This window comes from Mirounga leonina, unplaced genomic scaffold (assembly GCF_011800145.1).
Source record: "Mirounga leonina isolate KUSES-001 unplaced genomic scaffold, KU_Mleo_1.0 Mir_106, whole genome shotgun sequence".
In the NCBI taxonomy this organism is placed as follows: Eukaryota; Metazoa; Chordata; class Mammalia; order Carnivora; family Phocidae; genus Mirounga; species Mirounga leonina.
This window is the reverse complement of record NW_023270232.1, coordinates 5,473,737-5,495,311: the sequence shown is the minus strand read 5'-3', so window position 1 is coordinate 5,495,311 and position 21,575 is coordinate 5,473,737. Positions and strand designations below refer to the sequence as shown.

At 46.9% G+C, this 21,575-nt stretch overlaps 1 protein-coding gene across 1 annotated transcript in view; it reads right to left on the bottom strand.

The window, feature by feature from the left end:
• The window catches only part of LOC118018290 (core histone macro-H2A.2), a 49,503-nt gene extending 30,169 nt beyond the window's left edge, over nucleotides 1-19,334 (bottom strand). The window contains exons 1-2 of the mRNA XM_035016691.1: nucleotides 18,805-19,334; nucleotides 139-369 (exon numbers count right to left, since the gene is read on the bottom strand). Coding sequence (XP_034872582.1) covers nucleotides 139-310 — 172 coding nt within the window. The 5' untranslated portion in view covers nucleotides 311-369; nucleotides 18,805-19,334. The remainder of the gene's footprint in view (nucleotides 1-138; nucleotides 370-18,804) is intronic.
• Nucleotides 19,335-21,575: the final 2,241 nt, after the last annotated feature.

Here is a 21,575-nt window from a genome sequence, read left to right as displayed (position 1 = left end):
TGCAGAACGAATCTTAGCCAAGCAGGCAAGCGGAAACCCCATTAGCACCCCCAGGAGCCTCGAGCCAGCTGCTGAGGGAAGCGATCCTCCCTGTCCTGGGGTGGCAGGGGCGGGGAGCCGGGAGGGGTGACACGTTACCTGCCAGGTACTCGATGACTGCCGCCATGTAGACGGGAGCACCCACGCTGATCCGGTACTTGAAGGTCCCTTTCTTCAGGTAACGCATCAACCTCCCCACGGGGAAGATGACACCGGCCCTGGCTGAACGGGACAGCTTGGACATTTTCTTCTTCCCGCTCCGGCCCGACATCTTGCCTCAGTTTCCCTCTCAGCTTGCTGACACGGAGGCCTCCCGGCACTAACACGATGCTGAGAAGGAAAGAAGGCAGGGTGAGGAAGGTGGGTCGGCAAGCATTTGGGGAATGGTGATGGGGCACCAGGACACCGCGTGACACATTTGGTGGTCCTGGGGAGGCAGCTGAGACCTGGCTGTCACCACAGGCCACTGAGGGCTGGGAGCTGGGCATGGGGCCTTCACAGGGCATCGGCAGCCACCCTGCAAACATCTCCCCACCCTGCTGAGTCAGCCCGACCTCAAGGGGAGAGGCCAAAGAAAGTCACTAGAGAAAGGGGTCATGGTGCTGTTGTCTGCAGGACAATGGCCCCAAAGATGCCCAGAACCCCTGCATATGGCAAAAGAGACTTTGAAGATATGATGAAGTCGAGGATCCTGAGATGGGGAGATTATCCTGGAGTATTTGGGTGGGCCCAGTATAACTGCAAAGGTTCTTTTAGGAGGGGGCAGGAGATGAGCGAGTAGGAAGAGGTGTAACAGGAGAAGCAATGGATTCTCCCCTCAGAGCCTCCAGAAGGAACCAGCCCTGCCAACTCCTTCACTTTAGCCCAGAGAACTTGATTTTCACCTTCCGACCTCCAGAACTGTCAGGTAATAAATTTGTATTGCTTTAACCCTTAAATTGGGGCTAATTTATTATAGCAGCAGCAAGAGAATGAATAGGATTCCTGACTTCAGAGGACTTAGCTAATAGTTAATAGGGCAATGCCTGTCATGGTTAGCTCTGACCGATGACTCAGAGGGGCTGTGCGTTTCTCGGATGGAAGTGCTTTTCTAAATTCTCCAATCGTATAGCCTTCTTAAAAACAGAAATACGTCAGAAGATGCAGTTTATTAAACATGCTAATGCAGAGTAACCAAACCTAGCAAATTAAGAGCTACAAAGCAGCCAAAGCTTTTGCTCCTTGGAATGAGGAGTCCAGGCTGATTTGGGGGAGAAACTTCAGAATCAGCCTGAAGAGGAGACTTCAAGTACAATGCACCGAGAGACACGCCTATAGCTCATTGTTATTTCAGGAAGCTATCTTCTGTAGGAAGATAAGATAATTATATACTTCCGAAAAGCTCATTCAGAGAATCATGATAGAGCTTCACCCATTGGTTGAGGGAGTATTGTGACCGAAAGATGGGATATATTCCAGAATAAGTAAAAGCAAATGAGACAGGACAAACAGGCATGACCAAAGGGCGAAAAAAAAAGGAAACAAAATTTCTAGGAAATGCGTTAATGAATCAAAGTTCTCTGCTCCAAGGGCAATGTCATTTTCACTGGCTATTTCGTTTGGGAATGCAAAATAAATAAGAAAGTTAAAAAGAAATTGAGACTGGTTCTGTTGCGGAGCCTGCCTGTCTCACACACTAGCTAGCCCAGTTTACCAACAGCCAAGGTGGCCATGAAAAGGCCCAAGAAAGTGGGGAAAAATATGATGGAAGAAAGTGTGACACAGAAGCACGGCTGATAGGAAAGACACGAAGCTGGGATTTATTTAATCTGGATGGAAAAATGAACAGAAAGTTCGGGTTCCTAAAGTAGCTGATTACCCTTTACGACGGAAGAGTTTTATATAAACACTATGGATTTGGCAACCAACCCCATCCTCGACATCTTCTTATTCCCGAGGTGAATAATGTGCATTTGAGGCATTTTATTACATACTTCACATAAATTATTTTTATATGCTCATATGTACTTACTATACTCCTATTTTATGAGTCGTTTTGCCATCAAAAGATGAAGGTATTCATCAAAGTTAAGTACAAGCAAAGAGGAGCAAATAGCCTTAGAATATTGTCTCTTTCATAGAAAGGCACAGAGATCAAACAATATCACCCTTTTTAAAACTTCCACATTTTCTGTGCTTCCGCTGTCCCAGGCTGCTACCTCTCAGCAAAGCCACTCAGACGTCCTCCCTTGGAGGAAGGAAGTGACTGCAATATTAAGGTCCTAACCATCTATTTACATTAAGGAAACTGAGGTCAGGCATCTGCCAATGTCTGCAGTACCTGCTGTTGGTCATCACTGACCCAGGGCACAGGGGATTCATTAAGCAATGTGAACTGGTCCTGTCCCCAGAGAGCGCTACACGACAGGTTTGTTAGCCGGTGGTGGTGTCCAAAATGGAGGTGGCTCCTGGTACAGTGGAAAGTCCCCAGGATCGGGAACAAGAAGCCTCGGGCCAGGTCCTGCTTCTACATAACTAGCTGGGCGAGCTCTGTGTGTCATTAGTGTGGGCCTCATCTGTAAGATGGGGAGGTGACTCATTGATCCCGAAGGTCATTCCGGCCTTAAACACCCCAATGTTCGTGAAATGCACTTTCAAATGGTTCTGGTAAAGAAGCTTTAGTCCCTTTAGGAAATGAATTCTGAAGAGTTGAGAGCTTGTACAGGTTCATAAAGATGTATTAGTATTGGTGACTCCACTAAGCCAATTATGTGCTTTTTGCAGTTACGGGTAAGTTGGGGGAGGGGGAAGATTAGTAGGTCTGGTTGCCAAGGAAACCACCTGAAAAGTGCATCACAGAATGGACTTGTCCTGTGGATACTGTGCACGCTAGATGGTCATGATCTCTCATACCGAGAGACAGAACGACGCACAGGGCACAAATACCACAGGGCCAGGACCCACTCATTCCTCCCCACCCTGCCATATTTTTCTCAAACGAAAATAATCAGAGAGTGGCTAAGTATGCAGGATAAAGCTACCTAGAGATTCCCCCAATGTCAGCCAAGAGGAGTCACAAATTTCCCTAAAAACAGGTGACTGTAAGGGACTGATGCCTAAAATACTCATGAAGATAAAACAGACAAGTAGGGAAAACCAGGGTCAGATCAAATAGAGGAGCATGCTAGCTGCACAGTGTAAAATGTAGGGATCACCCCATGCATAGCGTTTTGTAACCAGACTTTCTTTTTTGGCTTCCAGGCTTTCCTCCAGGTTAGGGCCTTAGAGCTGGGGACGTGGCTCCGTCTGAGGTCTCAGTGGGAGACCGTGCCTAGGGAACCCATCTTTGTAGACACTGCGCTGAGCTTAAGCAGCGGGGCACCCAACTCCTGGGCCCCGACGCTGGGAGGAACCGGACATTGTAAGAATCAGACCACAGCCAGGAATCCCTAAGGATTCAGAGGATGCTGACGGAGATGACATGTCACACCTACTGGACCCCACAGGTGGAAGGAAGTGCTTGGCACCCACCATTGCTCCAGAGAAGACCCTGCTTTTACAGACCACCCCTGCCCCAATCTGTGCTGGACTCTGCCTGGAGCAGTGAGACATGGTAACCCCTAACTTCTTCGTTCCCAGGACACCCTTTCCCTGACTCTATCCAGTCTTGGGAAGTCAGGAGTTAAAAACCTGAACGGGTTTTTATCTATCTTCCTGTGAATCTCCGAATCTCTGTGGAGGGCCATCGTTTAAAGAGAAAAGAACTATGGCAATGTGAAATGTGTTTCCATCAGACTAATACTTAAATGTTTATATTTATTTACCTTCTGCTCTAAAACAATTTCTTCTCTAATTAGGCAAAGCTAAGGACTACAGTACATTATGTTTGTTTACAAGTTTGAAGACAAGAATATGGCTGAAGCTCTCCCAGTGGTTACAGGTGCCACGTGGGCGCCCCCTGGAGGCTGCACGTGGCCAAGCTCTACCCGCCCCACCCTCCAGGCCAATCCTGGGGTATCCTGGAGTCCTTAAGAGGAATTGGGAACCAGACCAGAGATAACCTAGATCTGCAATATATCTGTCCTTTCATCTCGGAGAGACCTAGAAAAACCAAGATATAAAGTCTCGTGATTACTTGCAAAGCAAAGAGGAGAGTTTTCAGCATGCTAACAGTGGGGACTCGGGGAAGAAGGCCAGAGCATGCCTTGCTGCCTGCTCATTTCCCTTTCCCTCCAAAAGCACAGTTGGAAGAACAAAACTGGTTTTGTGTGCGCTGGGCAGAAGGCACATTCAGACTCCGTTGTTTTAGGATTTATTCCTATGATGGGCTTATAAGCCCATAAGGACACTGATGAGCTAGATTTTACAGATATCACAAGGATAAATATTAAATTGTGGCGTTGACTCAGACACGGGCAATAAACTCATGCCAGCCTATTCAAATAACTACTGTATTTCATTGATTTTATGATGCTTTTTTTTTTTACATTTTACTATCTCTAGAAATCAGTATGCATCTTCCAATCTATGACATCATCAATTCAATGAAAGATAGTATTTATGAAGCATTTATTATTGAACAAGAAACTACATTAGTTGTGGAATATACACAGCCCTTGTCCTCAAATATTTTCCAATGAAGTTGCAAGATAGACCATGACAAAATTTCAAATAGATGCTAGAGACATTGTTCCCAAACTGTGCACTAAGGTACCCTGGGACAAGTCAGCAAATGTTTAAGCTTTCAAGGGAAATAGAGTGATACTCAACCTCTGTCGGACCCTGCAACTACCAGGTCGAAGTGTTCCTACCAGGGGTTCATGACAGATTGTACTATCTTCTTTCTCATGATTCCATATCCTACAAAGCTGAGTTTTTGGTTGCTGCTGTGATTAAAGCAAAAGCCAGGGAGAAATCAATGTGGAACAGAAAATGAGAGTGGCAGTGTCCAACCTGATCCTAAGGTTTGAGAAGTTGTGCAGTGCTCAACAGGTGCACGCACCCTACTTGTAATTCATTGTGGCTATTTAAGAACGGGATACAAATATTCTTTTTTCTTCTTATTCATGTATTAGTTTTTTTTTCAAGTAGCTCTTAATTGTTAGGATATAAATACTAAGTTGTTCGGACGTCACCACTTCATAAATAGAACTGATAGGCATTTCTTCTGGCCTAGGCGCTTGGAGGAAAAATGGTGGAGACACTAATTTCTCTGTGAACTGAGAAAGTCTGGGAACTTCTCTGTTAGGGCCCATCACCAACAGGCTGAAACATAATTATGCCTTGCTCAAGGTCACTCTGAAGCAAGGAAAACAAAAAAGTTAAACAAGTTATTTAAAATTTTGAGTTTAGGGGTGCCTGGCTGGCTCAGTCAGTAGAGCGTGTGATTCTTGATCCCGAAGTTGTGAGTTCGAACTCCACACTGCGTGTGGAGATAGATGACTTAAAAATAAAATCTAAAATAAAATTTTGAGTTTATTTTATCTTTAAATCTAAGTAATATTTGCACAAAGTAATATAAAGCAAAAAGGTAAAGAAATGCATAAAATGAAAAGCAATGGTCTCCCACCCCACTCTTTCTACCCCAATCTCACTTCCAGAAGTTATTCTGTAACAGTTTTATAATTTTAGTTCTGGTGGTCACCTCCCAAGCTCTAGTGTTTATACTTTTTTTTTTTTAAGATTTTATTTATTTATTTGAGACAGAGAGAATGAGAGAGAGAGAGAGAGCATGAGCAGGGGGGAAAGGAGCAGAGGGAGAGGGACAAGCAGACTCCATGCTGAGCGCAGAGCCCGATTCGGGGCTTGACTTGGGGCTCGATTCCATGCCCGTGAGATCAGGACCTGAGCAGAAATCAAGCCGGACCCTTAACTGACTAAGCCACCCAGGCGCCCCTACCTTGGGCACTTTAAATAACACAGTTCAAGCTCTGACTGCCCCAACTTCAGGTGTTCCCTCCTGAGCCACTGTAATGTAGGATGGGGCTGTGCACCTTGATCTCTCCCTGACCCTCCACTCCCTGCCTCCCCTCCCCATTCCTATCTCTGCCCTCCCTGTCGCTGTTGTCCCATGCACAACCTTTATGTTTGGTTCCAGAATCACAGTGAAATCTTCATTTTGGCTCTAGGCTGATTTTGAAAATGAAATGCTCATAGGCAGCATTTATATGATTAAGACTTTGTAAAGACTTGCCCTTCAGAATCGAGTGGTGCTGGCTCTCATTTGCTTTCTGTGGTCCAGCCCCGGGCGCCTCGTGTCTCAGTATCAACGAGTGGATTCTCTTTGTTCTGAAAACGTGTTGTTCAAAAATCATTCCACATTTCACTTGGCTTCACATTTAGATCCTGTCTTTCTTACACGGCTCCCCGCCGCCCCCAAGTTCCGAATCCCTGTCGGCTCGGGGAGGAGGGCAGTAGCAGCCGGGAACACCGAACTAGTGAATAGTGAACACGGCTCCTAGGGGAAACAGGGTTAGGTGGCCACGAGCCTCTGGTCACCACTTTTTCATCAACAGAATCAATACACAACCTTGTTTTATGTGTGTTTCTGTTTAAAGACACCTTATATAATATGTATTGTTGATTCATCAACATTGAACTCACGGGAATTAGGGACTATCACTTAAACTTGAACGAACCTCCTCTAACACACGCATTTCCTCCAGAAGGCACATTTATTTGCAGCCTTCTTGTGCTCAGGAACACTAGACGGCACTTCAGGACGATGCCTGGGGCCATTTTGAACAGTGGAATCACCCATGGAAAGCACATAGATGTGCAAACCATGGCACTAAACAGGCCATGGAAAGGGCACGAATTTACTGAGTGAGAGATGAAAGAGGAAGGCCAGCCTCGGTAGAACTCAGCGGGGAAGGTGAGTGATTCGGCTCAAATGTTTTGCTGCCCTGAGTGTGTCTTTGCAAGACTGAAAAAGCATGGATTTGGGGATGACAAATAAAGTTTAGCAAGCAGGCAGACTCCCTAATACGGAATCCGTGAATAACGAGGGTCAACTGTGCTTTCCTTTGTTCTCGATGACAAAAGAGAAGTGTGGCTTTGCCATATTCTAAAAATCACCCAGCTTCTCGGTCATCGTTCTTTGCAGGGGCCACTTTCTTCCCAGAGACTTTTATCCTGAAGTCTTCTGACCTCTGACCTCATGCTCCAGTTTGGAACGGTTGCTTCACCCAGTGGTCATCCTGGGACTTGTCTTCCTGGCTCATCCCTCACCCAACTGCTCCTCCTTCTCAGTTTACTGCCTTGTTTGCTTGGGGTCAGCCTCCTGTCATTCTTCAGAGACAGTACAGAGAAGGACACTTTGGTTTCTTTCTTTTCTTTCTTTTTTTTTTTTTTTTTTAAGATTTTATTTATTTATTTGTCAGAGAGAGAGAACAAGTAGGGGGAAGGGCAGGCAGCGGGAGAAGCAGGCTCCCTGCTGAGCAAGGAGCCCAATGTGGAACTCAATCCCAGGACCCTGGGATCATGACCTGAGCCGAAGGCAGACGCTTCACTGACTGAGCCACCCAGGCATCCCTACACTTTGGTTTCTTACATATATGGGACTGTCTTTACTGAATGATCTTTGGATGATCATTTGGTAGGGAATATAATTTTTAGCATCAAAATCATTTTGCTTCAACATTTTGAAACCATCAATCCATTGTTTTTTTTCATCCAGTGTTACAGATAAGTGTGGTGCCCCCGACCCCCCAAGCTTTTAGATTGTCTCTTTCTGTTCTAAAATTTCACAAGGATGTATCTAGGTGTGGATCTTCCCCAACCCCATTCACCCTGCTCAGCACTTGGCGATAAGCCTGTTAAATCAATCAGAAGACTAGTGTCTTTAATAACTCCGGGCATTTCCTGTTACAGACTTGATCATTCCGCCCCATCTCTTTATTCCTCCTGCCGGTCCCTTCTCTTACTGGAATGCCTGTAAACCAGAGGTTGGATCTCCCGGATTGCTCCTCCAAGTATCTCATCTTTTTCCTTCCATTTTTTTTTCAGGCCTCTTAACATCTAATTTTGGCAATCATATTATTCATTTCCAAGAGCTCTTTCTTCTTCTCTGGTTGTTCCTTTTTCACACCAGCCCCTTCTTTTATGAGTGCACCATGTCTTCAAGTCTCTCTGAGACTAGTTAGGGTGTGTCTACGTGATCGTCTGTTCTGGAAATTATTTGATTTGGTCAGTCATCCCATGTATTTATTTTCATCTTTCTCTTTCATGTCAGCTTTCCTTCAATGTCTGGTGAGCTCTGGTCATGGCTTCATGTTTAAGAATGAAAGACAGGCTGATCATTACAGGCAGATAGAAAAGCTTTCCTCAGCTGCTGTCAGCTAGGCATGGATCCTGCCTGGGACCTCTGGGTGCGTGCCTAGGGCCTGCCATACAGCAGACATTGCCTGCGCGCCCAGTCAGGGACTGAGAGCCCCCAAATGCCAGAATGAGAAAGCATTACTTTGTGGAGCTGCAGGCGTCCTAGAAATTCTAGACCTGCCCTGTAGTTGTTCAATTTCTCTCTTTTTAAAAAAATAAGCCTTAACAGATTTCTTTTTTTAAATAAACAAATTTATTTATTTTGGCGGGGGAGGGGCAGAAGGAGAAGGAGAGAGAATCTCAAGCAGGCTCCATGCTCAGTGCAGAGCCCGACGCAGGGCTCGATCTCGGGACCCTGAGACCACGACCTGAGCCGAAATCTAGTTGGACGCTTAACCAACTGAGCCACCCAGGCGCCCCACATAGTTGTTCAATTTCTTTAGAGAGGAAACCTCAGATTGTTAGTTGGGGGGATAAATGCGCGATTGCCAGAAACTCTACTGGGAGGAGGGGAGGGAGAGGGACCCATTCAGCTGGTCATTCTGGAAACAGACTCTCAGCAAGCCCCCGTCTCTCACCCTGCCCACCTGCAGTGCAGCTCCCTCTTGCCTTTACTCTCACCCATGGCCTCCCGTGCGACACTGTCTGCATGGCCCGAGGCACTTTCAGTCTTCCAGAAACTTGTTGAAATCTCCCACCTGCTGAAGACCCACACCAGCCCCCTGCCCCTTTGTTGTTTGGTGTTTATTTTCCTTGAAATTCTTTACCATTATTTTGGGGCCTCCAAGAGAGGGAAAGCACCTGCGCTCTGTCCATCATGTAGAACTGGAAATGGAAGGTGTCATTTTAACTTAACATCTTAGCAAACATCATTCGGGAATCAGCCTAGGAGGGAGTATGCGGGTAAGGAGAGAAAGCTCAACTGTTTTATAATTGAGTAATAATGTCATATTGAAAAATTTAGATCACTTTCATCACCAGGTGAGTCATTGGTCTTGAGATAATTGAGGAATATAAAATTTCATATCAAGAGATTATGTAAGACCCCTTAGCATAACCGAATCAAATTCAGTGTGTCTGTATTTGCCCGACTGTAGCATATGGGATTCCTATAAACAATATTTATAATTATACTGTAATTCCAGAAGGGAGGAGAAGAAAGAAAAGAAAAATCCCAAGCATTTGCCCTTATTGAATGAATTGCTTTTGGTGGGAAACAGCAAACTTTGCTTAACACCCTGACTGCCTGCCTTCATGAAGAGACAAAATAGTCTGGTTTCTTTGGACCAGTATTTCCTTTAATTTAAATACGTTCTTTCTCAAGCATAAAGAGCTGATCAAGAGGAACCCATTTTTTTTCTGCCTCAAACAACTTCTTGAAATTTGTATTACATGTAAACTGGTGAGGAATATGACACTCTAGCCAATCCACAAGACAGTCCATTAGGAGCCGCCAGCAATCCTGATTTCAATGACCATTTTTCTGCTGTTAAGCTGCCGCAAAGCGGCTTTTAAAAAGAGAGAGCAGTCATTTGAGATTGGGAACAGTCACTGTGGGCCGCGTGTCACAGGTGAGGGTTGGCTGGGCTGAAGAACCACCTTGACAAAGGATCTGGAATTACAAGACAGCTTATTTTAAAGTACTCTTTCGAGCTTGTTCTCTTCAGAAGTATACAGATCAGGGGCTGTAGGGAGGGAGTGACGGGGAGCAGCAAATGCTCACAGGGCGGGCTTCGGCCCCCCATCTGCCTGCAGGCTGCTCCCGGGGGGTGGAAAAATCTGAGGCAGAGCAGGGGTCCAGCTGCCTCTTCTTTAGTGAGGCGGGCCCCTGGGGGTGGCAGGGGAGAGGCGCCTGACCCCTGGACATCAGCAAGTCTGGGACCTTGTTCTATCCCTGCACTAGCACAAGCCTTGGCTCCTAGAAGATTCTCCCGAAGTTTCTGTTGAATAAGTGAGCAGAAGAGTGAGTCTCCATAAAAAAGTATATGAATCAAAATGCTTTCATCTATATATTACTTTAAAACTGGAAATAAGAGGTCTTGTAGCTTTTTAACGATGGGAATGATTTTTTTTTTTAACTTTAAGTACTGTTTTAAAATTGCTGAGATGTATTCATTTTTTCATCCCCATGATATTTCTCTAATCTGTAGTATCGTGCTTTGGAATATCTCATATTGTAAATATTTATGAAAAATGAAGTAGACACCGCAATGAAGCATCTTCACTCTGTCAGTTCAAAACTCTCCTTTGGGAGAATAAAATGAGATGAAATAAAATTCGGTAGGACATAAGGGAATTCAATACAAATGTATTAACTATATGTAAAAATATATTTTTAAAGGACATTAAAAAAAAACCCTCTTAGCCTCACACCTAATAGAATTCTAATGTATTTTGGTGTGTTATGTGTTACCCTACTATGTACTGTATTAAAATAATAATAGTATTATTTTGTAGCTGTAAAAACCATTCTCAGTAACACTAGCTAAATCACCTGCTCCATTACATTTCCATTTATGAAGTCCAAGGGCAAATCATTATTGCACAAGTAATACTTTCCAAACCGTTTTCATCCAAGGCCATCTTTAAGTGAATGAGAAGAGTCAATAATTTTATCGTCATATATGTTAGAGCACATTAACAATTTATAATGTAAAGAGCTATATCAAATGCAATTTCATCAAAATGACACACGGATCAAATTAACTAAATTAACCAACCATGAACGTTAGAACCAAGCATTAACCCAATTTATTTAAATTATACTATTGGGTTACAAATCATTCCCTTTTTTTTTTTAAAGATTTTATTTATTTATTTGACAGAGAGAGACACAGCGAGACAGGGAACACAAGCAGAGGGAGTGGGAGAGGGAGAAGCAGGCTCCCCACTGAGCAGGGAGCCCGATGTGGGACTCGATCCCAGGACCCTGGGATCATGACCTGAGCCGAAGGCAGTCGCCTAACTGACTGAGCCACCCAGGCACCCCAAATCATTCCCTTTTTAAAAAGTCTTTCAAGTCATGTCCTGGAATAATCTAGGAGGAAGTCAACTGCCAGTGCATTCTTTATAATCCAGAGTTAGAGCATGTGTGCCCAACTCCTTCTAGAGGGGACGGGGAGAGGAGAGCAGAGCATGGGGGCGCGCAGATAGGGCGTGGATTTAGGGTATATGCTGCCAGGGCGCTATTCAGTGACTTTTAACAGGTTTTGTTACCTTTGTTAAACGTGAGCTCAAGTTTCTTTTTAAAAAAGACAAAAGGACAAGTCGTTGATATATATTTAGTCTCTTCGTTATTAGCCTGCCATTGTCTAATGTAAGTATATTTGGCTACCTATGGTATCGGCTGGATGAGAAATGAATATAAGTGAATGAATAAAAATAACTTTTATTCTTATTGGATCTTAGTCATGCAGCCCGGAAGAAAATTGTCTTCCTGAATCTATTTATTCATGGAAAACAAAATAAAAAACAAACGCTTTACTGGGTCCAGCCCGGTCTCTTATCTTTTTGCTCTTGGGAATTGACAAACAGAAAGTGGGCAAGTTGTCCTGTTGCTTTAAAATCGAACAGTTTCAAATTAGTAGTGAGGTTTATTGTTATCAACGGTGGCCTCTTGCTTCTCTGAGCAGGGGACCGACTTTGAGCCAAGATGAGCTTCTCAGGTGAGGGGTGAGGAGATGCGGGAGTTTGCTTTGGGGCTGGGAGTGAGTGTTACCAGTACCGGACAGCAAGTAGACTGTAGCCCCCAGCGCTGCCTGATCCACCAGGGGCTTCCAGAGACATCGATGACTGCTGGGCCCCTGAGTACATGGGGGGGGGCGGCTGTGGGTGCTCAAGGCAGAGGCAGCTGCCCCGGAAGCCCTTTTCCTCCATCCCTCCCTTGCTTGTACCTCCCACCCTGTTTTCCTTACTGTCAGTCCTAAGGCAGCGGCTGCACTGTGGGCGCAGTGGGACTTGGGGGGGCTGTGGCTCCCGCCGCCGTGTTCTATGCTGGTGGTACGCAGCGCCCTTCCCTGGTTATGGCTGTGGGGGACTGGGTCTTGGCAGTCTGTATCGCTGCACCAGGTGAGGGCAGCCATGAGGTGCCTTTCTATCTATGGGTGGAAGCTGCTAGACCTTGAGGGTGCAGCACAATGGCAGATGGGAGGTACAGGGGACCAGAGTGGGGAGGGGGGTGTGGTGTGAGGGGGTGGGGGGTCCAGTCTTGCACCCACCACCTGTGGCCCTTAGCCAAACCCACTGATTTTTCAACACCTCCCCCCCCAACCCCGCCAACTTTGCTCAAACAAACAAACAAACAAAAAAGAACAATCTTTCAGGAGCTCCAACATATAAAACAGATGGAAGGAAGGGGAGCAGTCCTGGATGGAGTTGGGATGTGCCTGAGAACCTTGATGGCTGGGTTCCCACCTTTCCTGCTTTGGGCCTCTGAGAAATGACAGCCATTACACCTGCTGACCTGTGAGGTCCTTTCCGCCCTGAAAGATGCTCCTATTCTATGAAGATGCTCAAAAGGTCCCTCCTTCTGACCCCCCTCTGTTACATCCACAGACATGGAACAACCCGGTAGAATGAAGTCATATCCGGATGATCTTCCCTTTGAAGTGACTATCTTGTCATCCACAATAATTGTAGAAAAGAAAAACCAGACTTGAAAATTCTACTTTGCTTTGTTCCGGAACTGCCTCTTCTCCACCCCAAGACAATAATCTACAGTGTTCACTGAAGAGCAGCGGGGGTGAAATCCAGTTTTGGAGCAAGGGGAGAACGCTGGAGTTGGTTAGCACGGCAAGGAAATTCTGGAAGACTGGTCGATTTGCAAGTTTAGCATACTGGTGGGGGACCCTGTGAATTATCATCTGATCTAAAAGTTTATGTTGTATATTATAAAAGCTATTGGAATTTGCCTTTTCATATTCTACTACCACTATTTAATTTTAATGGCTTTATTGAATAGTGAAAGCAGCACAAAATACACGTCGCATAATATATGCCGTTATTAGGGCCAGGCCAGTAAACGCAGGGCCTGGGTTTCCCAGGATCAGTTTGATTTTACTTTGTTATGTTTTTGTCCAGTTGTTATGGAAACACCCCAAATCTAAGCATCCAAACTATATCATCAGGACTGCCTCTTTTATCCAGAAACAAGCCCCAGATCTCTGATCAGATCGTGTGTTGCAATTTTGGGTTAAACAATATTGTCGCCATAGCTAATTCTGGCGTTCCCGGAATGAGCTGGAGCGAACGTCCCTGTGCTGGGGCTGGTGGTCCGACGCGGATTTCCACACACACTTCTGTCAAAGCATAAGAATTCTGACTTGAATTTCTTACTCCATTCCAAGTCCAAATTGGCAACGCCAGTCAAATAAATCGGGCAAAGTATGATGGATGGTGGGATGGATAAATGAACAGCAAGGGCTTCAGAGAAACCACCAAATTTATCTTATTTAATACTTTGTGACAAGACAGTTTAAAGTACAGTGTTGTGTGGCTCAATCGGATAATCTTTATCTTTCATCGGACAGAGGCAGGTAAAATGGTGATGCAGAGAAGTTTTTAAAATAAGACTTTGCATAATGAACATAATCTGAGAATCGCTGGGATGGCAGCAGCCGCTTGTTCTCACCCCAGGGAGGGGAGGATGTGGGCTGCAGAGTGAGGGTGCCTGGGTTGCCGTCCCAAGTCTACCTCCAGCTGTGGGCCCCACTTGACCTCTCTTTTCTTTTCCGTGAGATGGATCTAATAATAGTAGCTACCTATTGCGCTGTTGGAAGAACGGAAGGGGTGAATACACAGAATGTGTCTGGAACAGTGCCTGGCAGGCCGTAAGGCGTTTAATAAACATTAGCCATCGTGACTTATTTCCACAGAAGAAAACGGTTCCAGAGGACGATTTTCATGGAGTGCAGCCTGGCATTTCCCCTCTATTTCAAAAGCAACTATGACAATACCGTAGTGCTGGGTGTGCTACACCACGAGGCTTGAGCTCAGCAACATCTTCCTAGGAGCTTATGTAAAGGGGTGGTGATGAAATTTCCACCCTGGGGAAACTCCCAGAGCTACCCAATCTACTGAGAACTTCAAGACAGTGAGTACTTTTGTTTTTTCCAAGGCAGGGCACTTTGGGGCCCCTCCTCGTCTAATCCCGTCTTCCCCAAATTCCATGTGTCTGGAAATTCACAATCATCACATGGTTAGAATCCTAGGATTTCATAAAGTCATGATCTAAGACTGAAAGGGACTAGAGGGATCAAGTATTTTTAGTGCCCCCTCCTGATTTTAGCCACCATAGAAGGTGTGGCATGGGAGGGGCGGTGGTAAACAGCTGGTCCATGACCACACAGTCCATGTGAGAGAGACCAGACCTACCACCAGCCCCCTCACCCCCACTTCTGGAACCCTGGTCTGGGGCTGTTTTTCCTGCACTCGGTTATACCTGGCAGTGTTATTTAGTACACATTGGACCTTCAGTAAATGTTCCTTGAATGAGTGAATAAGGGAAACCAGCCTTAAATATTTCCTTCCTTCCTTCCCTCCCTCCTTTCATCCTTCCTTCCTTCCTTCTTTTGTAGGATCCACGCCCCGTGTGGGACTTGGATTCATGACCCTGAGATCAAGAGTTGCATGCTCTACCGACTGAGCCAGCCAGGTGCCCCTTAACTATTTGTTTCAAAAGCATTTGGGGGGCTCCTTTTGTGACTTTTTGGGGGGAAGAGAAATGAATTATCCTCTCAAACACTCATCTTTCCCTCCAACTTAATTCCCAATATACATTCCAGTGTGCACCCAGGAGAAAAAAAAAACAAAAACCCTCCATCCTGAAGCTTTCACGATCTTCCTTTTTAAAATACTACTTTCCAGTATCGTTGTTAGAAGTTATGTCCTCTACTGGCTCATTTTTTTTTTTCTCTTCTAAATCTAATTTAAGATATTCACAGAAGCATAGCGATCAAACAAATTGTAAACTGTTCGTTCAGTTCGCTCCTCAACTTGAACCTCAGCAGCCCAGGCCGACCTCAGCCTAGCGAGGGAATTTACGTGATGATGACGTGATGACGTTGAAGAAAGAGGAGGAGCTCTGTGTGGTCAGGCTTCTTTGCGCCTGCCTTGGACCCTCTCCCCTTCTCCTCCAATCCTCCTGCGTTCTCTGTTGAAGCCTTCTCCCAGCTCTCTTCCAGATTAAAATTCTATTCTCCCTTTAAAAATTGTTGTAGCATTTTATTGCGGCTGTTATTACACATTATCAATCACTTGTAACTTCTTCATTGTATTTAGTTATGCAAGTAATACAGAAATTAATTCAAATTGTAAAATTTCAAATGTTGTAACAATGGTTACAGATGGGTATGAATAATTGTATGACTAAACTCTTCCTTGACAATTCCTCCAGTGCTTGTCTCTTTCAGTGGGTGTCTTTATACCCTTCCTATCTATTTATGTGTGCATTTTTACTTACAGAAATGCATAGTATTATTCTGTTTTTTTTTTTTTAACATAAATAGTACCATACAGTATGTATTGTTCTGCAATTGCCTTTTTCATTAATAATATGTCTTGGTGACCTTTCTGTCTCACTATATACAGGCTTACTTCATTCTTTTTAACTGTTGCCTAATTTATCCAGAAGATAGATGTACCGGATTTTATTTAGCCATTCCCAATGATGGCCATTAGGTTGCTTTCAGTTTCAAAACTACCAAAACTCTACAATGGGAGGGAATTACCTAATCTGAGCATACGCGTGCCTGTTTCCCTAGGATACATACCAAGAAATGGAACTGCTGGGTCACAGAGTGTGCACATTATTAATTTTAACAGTGCCCTCCAAATTGGCTGTACCAATTTACACACCTGTTAGCAGTGTAAGAAAGTACCCGGTTTCCCACTCAGCTTGCCAAGATTAATCACTTTTTACCTTGTCTTACCTGCATATATATTTTATCTCCTAGGCTTGGAATGTAAGCTCTCTGAGAGCAGGGCCCATGACTTTCCCATATGTGCATTCCCCCACCCCCCGCCCCAAACAGAGGTGTTTAATAATTGGTTCTCAGTAAATACTTGTGGAGTGATCTCCAACCACAATCTTTGCTCATCTCTGTGCAAAAAAAAAAAAAAAAAAAAAAGCGTTTACCCAGAACGCATCTTTTAGGCGATTTCTTAAGAATGAAAAACGTTTTTAAAAAAGTTGGTTGGATTTTTGTACATCCTTCCCCCTGGACAAGTTACAGATATCTTTCATCTAAAGTTGCCTGCGGAAAACGGGATTCCCTCCTGCTCTGCTGGTAGGAGGCAGTGAAAACAGACCTGGCTGTCTCAGACAATAGCTAGCAAGGTGTCCCACCCACTGGGAAAAGCCTCAGAATCCCTGGCAACTAGATAGAAGATGGGATGGGGAGGGAGTAAGGTCAGACTCTTTGGAACATTCTGGATCCAAGAAGGGAAATTCTTTTACAGAGTTTTGAAATAGAGGAAACCATTAATAATGTCCAAACCCCGGCAATAAATGGATCCAGGTGAGGAAGACCTGTGACAGGCTAGCAGAACTGGAGTGGAGAACTGGAAATAAATGTATTTTCAATTTGGATCCAGGAAAGGGAGGTTTTAGAGGTGTGAATTACTGGATGCAAGATAAACTTTTCCTCCAGGCAGAGCCTATATTTATTTATATGATAATCTTGGGCTAAAGCGATTCTAAAAATCCATGAGCGTGGTTCCAAATCTTGCCGTCTGAACACTCATTTGAAAAAAAGGAGTTTTCCAAAGGGGCTAGAGATAACTTTCAGTTAAATATGAACGAATTGAGAATTGCGTGTCGCTAGATAAGAAACCGCACAAACCGAGGCGCATTTCACTCTTGATAACGTTTCTGCATCTCTCGCCTATTGAACCGTTTCAACCGTGCAGCCCAGGTCGGGTACAGTTGTATTTCGACACAAACACAAATGAGAAAAGTGAGGAAACCGTTTGCTAGGGTGGACTGACCGCCTCCAGGGCAGTGGGGGGCGTAGGCGCGGGCCCTGTCTGGAACTCCCCTGGGCTGGACGGGCACCGCAGTTCACCTGCACCGCTGGAGTACCGGGACCCCCTTTACCGTCGGGGCTGCACCGCCCCAGACACCCAGGGACCCGCGCTTTCGTTTCTCAGCTCGCATCTTCTGGCCCTTTTCACCCCTTCGCGCACCGTGGGACCGTTGCCACTAAATCCCAGCAGTGACCGGGCCGAAATCAAGCCCGCGGTGGCCCAGGTCGCGGCCGCAGCCATCAGCGACTGGAAACTCCCGGAGAGGGAGGCGCATTTGGCCTTTCGGGGGCTCAGGGTCCTTTGGCCATTGTTGGGAGGAACAAAGAGGGCAGGAGCGGAGGGCGCCCCCATGAGGCAAGGCGGGGAAGGACACCGACCGGCGCGATTTCGGCGGCGGGCGAGGCTGGCAGCGGGTGCTCGGGGAGAGCGGGCTGCGAGCCGGGGAGGCAGGGCCGGTCCCGCCCGCCGCGCCCCGCACGCGCCTCGCGCGCCGTCTGGCGCCCGCCGCAGCCCTTGCCTTCGTCGCGGCCACTTTACTTTTATCCCCTTTTTTCCTTTTATTATTATTATTATTATTATTATCATATATTTTTTTCCCGCGCAAAGCGGGAAGCGGGGACTGCCCAAGCGAGCGGCGGAGGGGCCGCCATTTCCCCGGGAAAACGCAGCGCGCGCGGCGGCACCGGGCGCCCCGGAAAGGGAACCGGAGGGGAGTGCCCGGCCCCGAGCCCTCCTCCGCGCCGGCCGGGAGCTCACGGGGCTCACGGGGCTCGCGGCGCCCGGCTTACGCGCAGCAGCTCCCGGCCTCGCCCCCGCCGCCCGCGTCCCCGGCCTGACCTTCCGCGGCGCGGCCCGCCCCCGGCCCCCGGCCCCCGGCCCCCGGCCCCCGGCCCCGGGCCCCTTCCCTCCGGCCCGCGCCCCCGCGCCCCTTCCATTGTCAGCCCCGAGCGGGCCGGCGCGCAGCCCCGCACCCTCGGAGGCCCCCCCCGCCCCTCGAGCGGCCCACCGCCCCGGAGCAGTCCCCGCGGCCGCCGGGCGCCTCCCTCCTCCGCTCCGGCGCCCCGAACTCTGCATCCCGGGAGCCCTCGGCTCCCTCCCGGGCGGGCCTCGCCGCGGCCCGCCGCTGGACCCCGCATCCCGCCGCCTCCTCCCTCCTCGCCCAGGATGCCCCCCACTCCTCGCCGGCCGCGGCAATTTTACCGCTTCTTTCGCACCCCCCCGCCCCCCGCCTTTATTTCGCGAGGAAGCAAGTTGGGCAGCTTGATTTATTAATTCTTCTGTCCTTCTTTTGCGGGGAGGGTCGGCTATCGGGGTGCGCCCGCAGGGGCCGGGCGGCGGGAGAGGCAGGGGTTCTCTCCGGCCCCGGCACTGCCCCCGCGGCGCGTTTTGTCTCCAGCCCCCGGAGCCCCCCGAACAATAATGCCATCGCCATGGCGGGCTCACCTGGTGCTGCGCCGCCTGCTCCGGGCGCCCGGTGCCCTCGGCGCGCCGCTCCCGGGGCGCAGGTTCGGCCCGCGCGGCGCCGGTGCCGGGCAGGACTCTTTGCCTTTCTTTGGGTTCTATCGGTGCTTGTCAATGGCGGCAAGCGGCAGTTCTCCGGGCCGCGGATAGTAGCGGGGGGAGGAGGAGGAGGGAGAAGGGATTGCTCCTTCTCCACATAACCACCTCTAGGAGGAGTCGCTCAGCCTCATCCCCCGCCAGCCCAGGCTCCGCGACGGGTCCGGGGCTTTCGGTGGGGCTTGATGAGCTATTGTCCTTCAGGAGCATTAATGATGAAACCGCGCGGCCTCCGCGTCGCGGGCGGATCAGCCGGATGCGCTGAGGGCCACTTGCTAAGATGAGGCTTTCCCCAGAGCCGCAGACAGAAGCACTACGGTCACGATCCGGAGGCTCCCGATAGCAGGATCCACCTTTGGTGGAAGAAGACGGCGTGGGCGTTCATCACCGGGCAGTTCTGGGCAGAGCCTTAGAAGGTGAAAGCCCAAAACGGCCCCCTTCGATGGTCTCGTGTCCTCAAATAATAACAAATAACTGTACAGGAACATTCGTGTCTGCCACTGGGGCTGTTGCATAGGGTGGCCACGGCCACGAGAACTGAGAGTGTGTATCCATGCCTGTTGGCTTTTTATAAATTCAGACCAGTTTAGATTCCAGCGTTGCATAATATTCGCAGATGTATGTTTTGGTGGGTGAGACTGTGCGCGTGGACATAATTTTTAATTCGGTTGCTTTCCCGTGTGTTAATTTGTAATATCGAAGCAGGTATTGAGATTGGCACGGGGCTATTGTCTTAAGGACCAAATGTTAGTTTCCGGGAAATGTATTGTTATAGGGATGTGGCGGACAATATCAGGTGTGATCATGGGATTAGAAGTAGCTCTGTTCTACTGGAAGCCAGGGCTGTCCTTTGTAACTGGAGATGCAAGCCCGGGGCTCCATGGCTGGGGGTGAGTCAAAGGAATGTGTTTATTGCTGGGAGAAATGTTCACTTGCTATGGGCCATCCATGCTTCCTCTGGTTTCTCATGGGTGAGTCAAAGGATTGTGAGAGGCAAAATTTTGACCTCTTTAAAAAAGAGAAACCGACAGGAAAACACAGTTCTCCAGCATTGGTCAAATGGGTGCTTTTCAGAGCCTTCTTTTCAGAGCCTTTCCCATTTGGTAATATTGTGTACATTTGCCCCTATAAGCCTGTAAATGTTTAGGCAGTGGGGAATATTGGGGTGACTGAGAGCCTCCAATTGTCTGAGTGGGAAAGAACCCAAATGCCCAGCTGCTCTCTGGATTTACACTAGTCCGTGGGGGCTGTTGATGGAATTAGTAGATAGCGCTTGAGACCATATGCATTTTGAACAAGTGTTTTGCTGAGAAATCTATCGACTTCCCAAAAGATCATGCATGTATCAGAAAGGTATAAACAAATCTCCGTTTGTTTAAAGCTCATGTGGCTTCTCAAACTCTCCTGGACACAGTGGTCTCAGTTTATGGAGACTTCCGTCACTCTTCTTCCTATCCCTTTTACCCTCTCTGTGTATGACCTCACTGTTCTTTGTCTTTGAAGGTACTCTCCAGGTCAGAAATCTAGTCAGGATAAAGTCCTCTTTTCCTGAGACATATATTTAAAGGGTTTCAAATGATCCCTTGGGGCATCTCAAATGATTTCGACTTTCCCGTTCTAGAGGAAGTGCCTATCTCCCTTCTTATATAGATTTCTGGTGTCCATTCTTGGTCAGAAATAACTTCCAGGCCAACATTCAAAAGGATTCAGGAGCTGTCTGGGAGTGTTTGAAAAATAACTCCTACCCTGTGACCCACTCAGCCAGGCTGACTGAGCTATAGTTGAATAATTCATCAATATATATTAGATTCACATTCTCCCTGTAACTTTGCAATAAAAATGGTACATGTGGTCATTTTTATGTGCATTTTATGTAACTCATTTCATCCTAGCATTTTGTTATGTGCTATCTTACACAAAGGCTGGTCTAAGTATTTACTGGTCAGCATTCTCCCATTTCCTACTGGTTGTTTTCTTCCAATAGATGATGTAGTCACAACTCAGGGAGTCAAGGGGGTGTCAGCTTCATAAGGCTCTTCTTGTTCCTTGAATAGAAGAGATCATAGAGCTCACCTGCCTTTATGTTATAGGAAGAAATTTGATATTCAGGTGCGTCAGGTGACTTAGTCAAGGCCACGTGGGTGAAACTCCAGTGCACTTACGGATACCCAGCCTAAAATGGTTTCCCCCAACTCCAAACTTCAGAGGATGTATAGGGGACAAATAAGCAACCTAATATGCAGATCTAGTTAAATTATACATATTTATTAGTGGACATTTGACACATGAACAAAAACCTAAGCCAGATAATATTGTGTAGTTAAAATACATTTAAAATGGTCAACATTATTAGAAATTCATCAGTAATTGTAAGTTCTGCAGTGGCCTCTAGCTCAGGGAATCTCAGACAAGGGGAATAATAAATAGTAATAACGAGAGTTTACACTTACGAATTTTTCCAGAGTGCACCATACTTTCACCCTTACTAATTCATTTAATCCTCACAACAACTCTATGGGTTGGGCACTATTTCCTTCTCTGTACGGATGGAGAAACTGAGGCAGAGAGTGTATGCAAAACTTGCCTGAAGTTATGGAGTTAGAAAGTGGTGGTATCAGGTTCTTAATCCCTGTGCTAATCTGGTGCGAGGGGTCTGT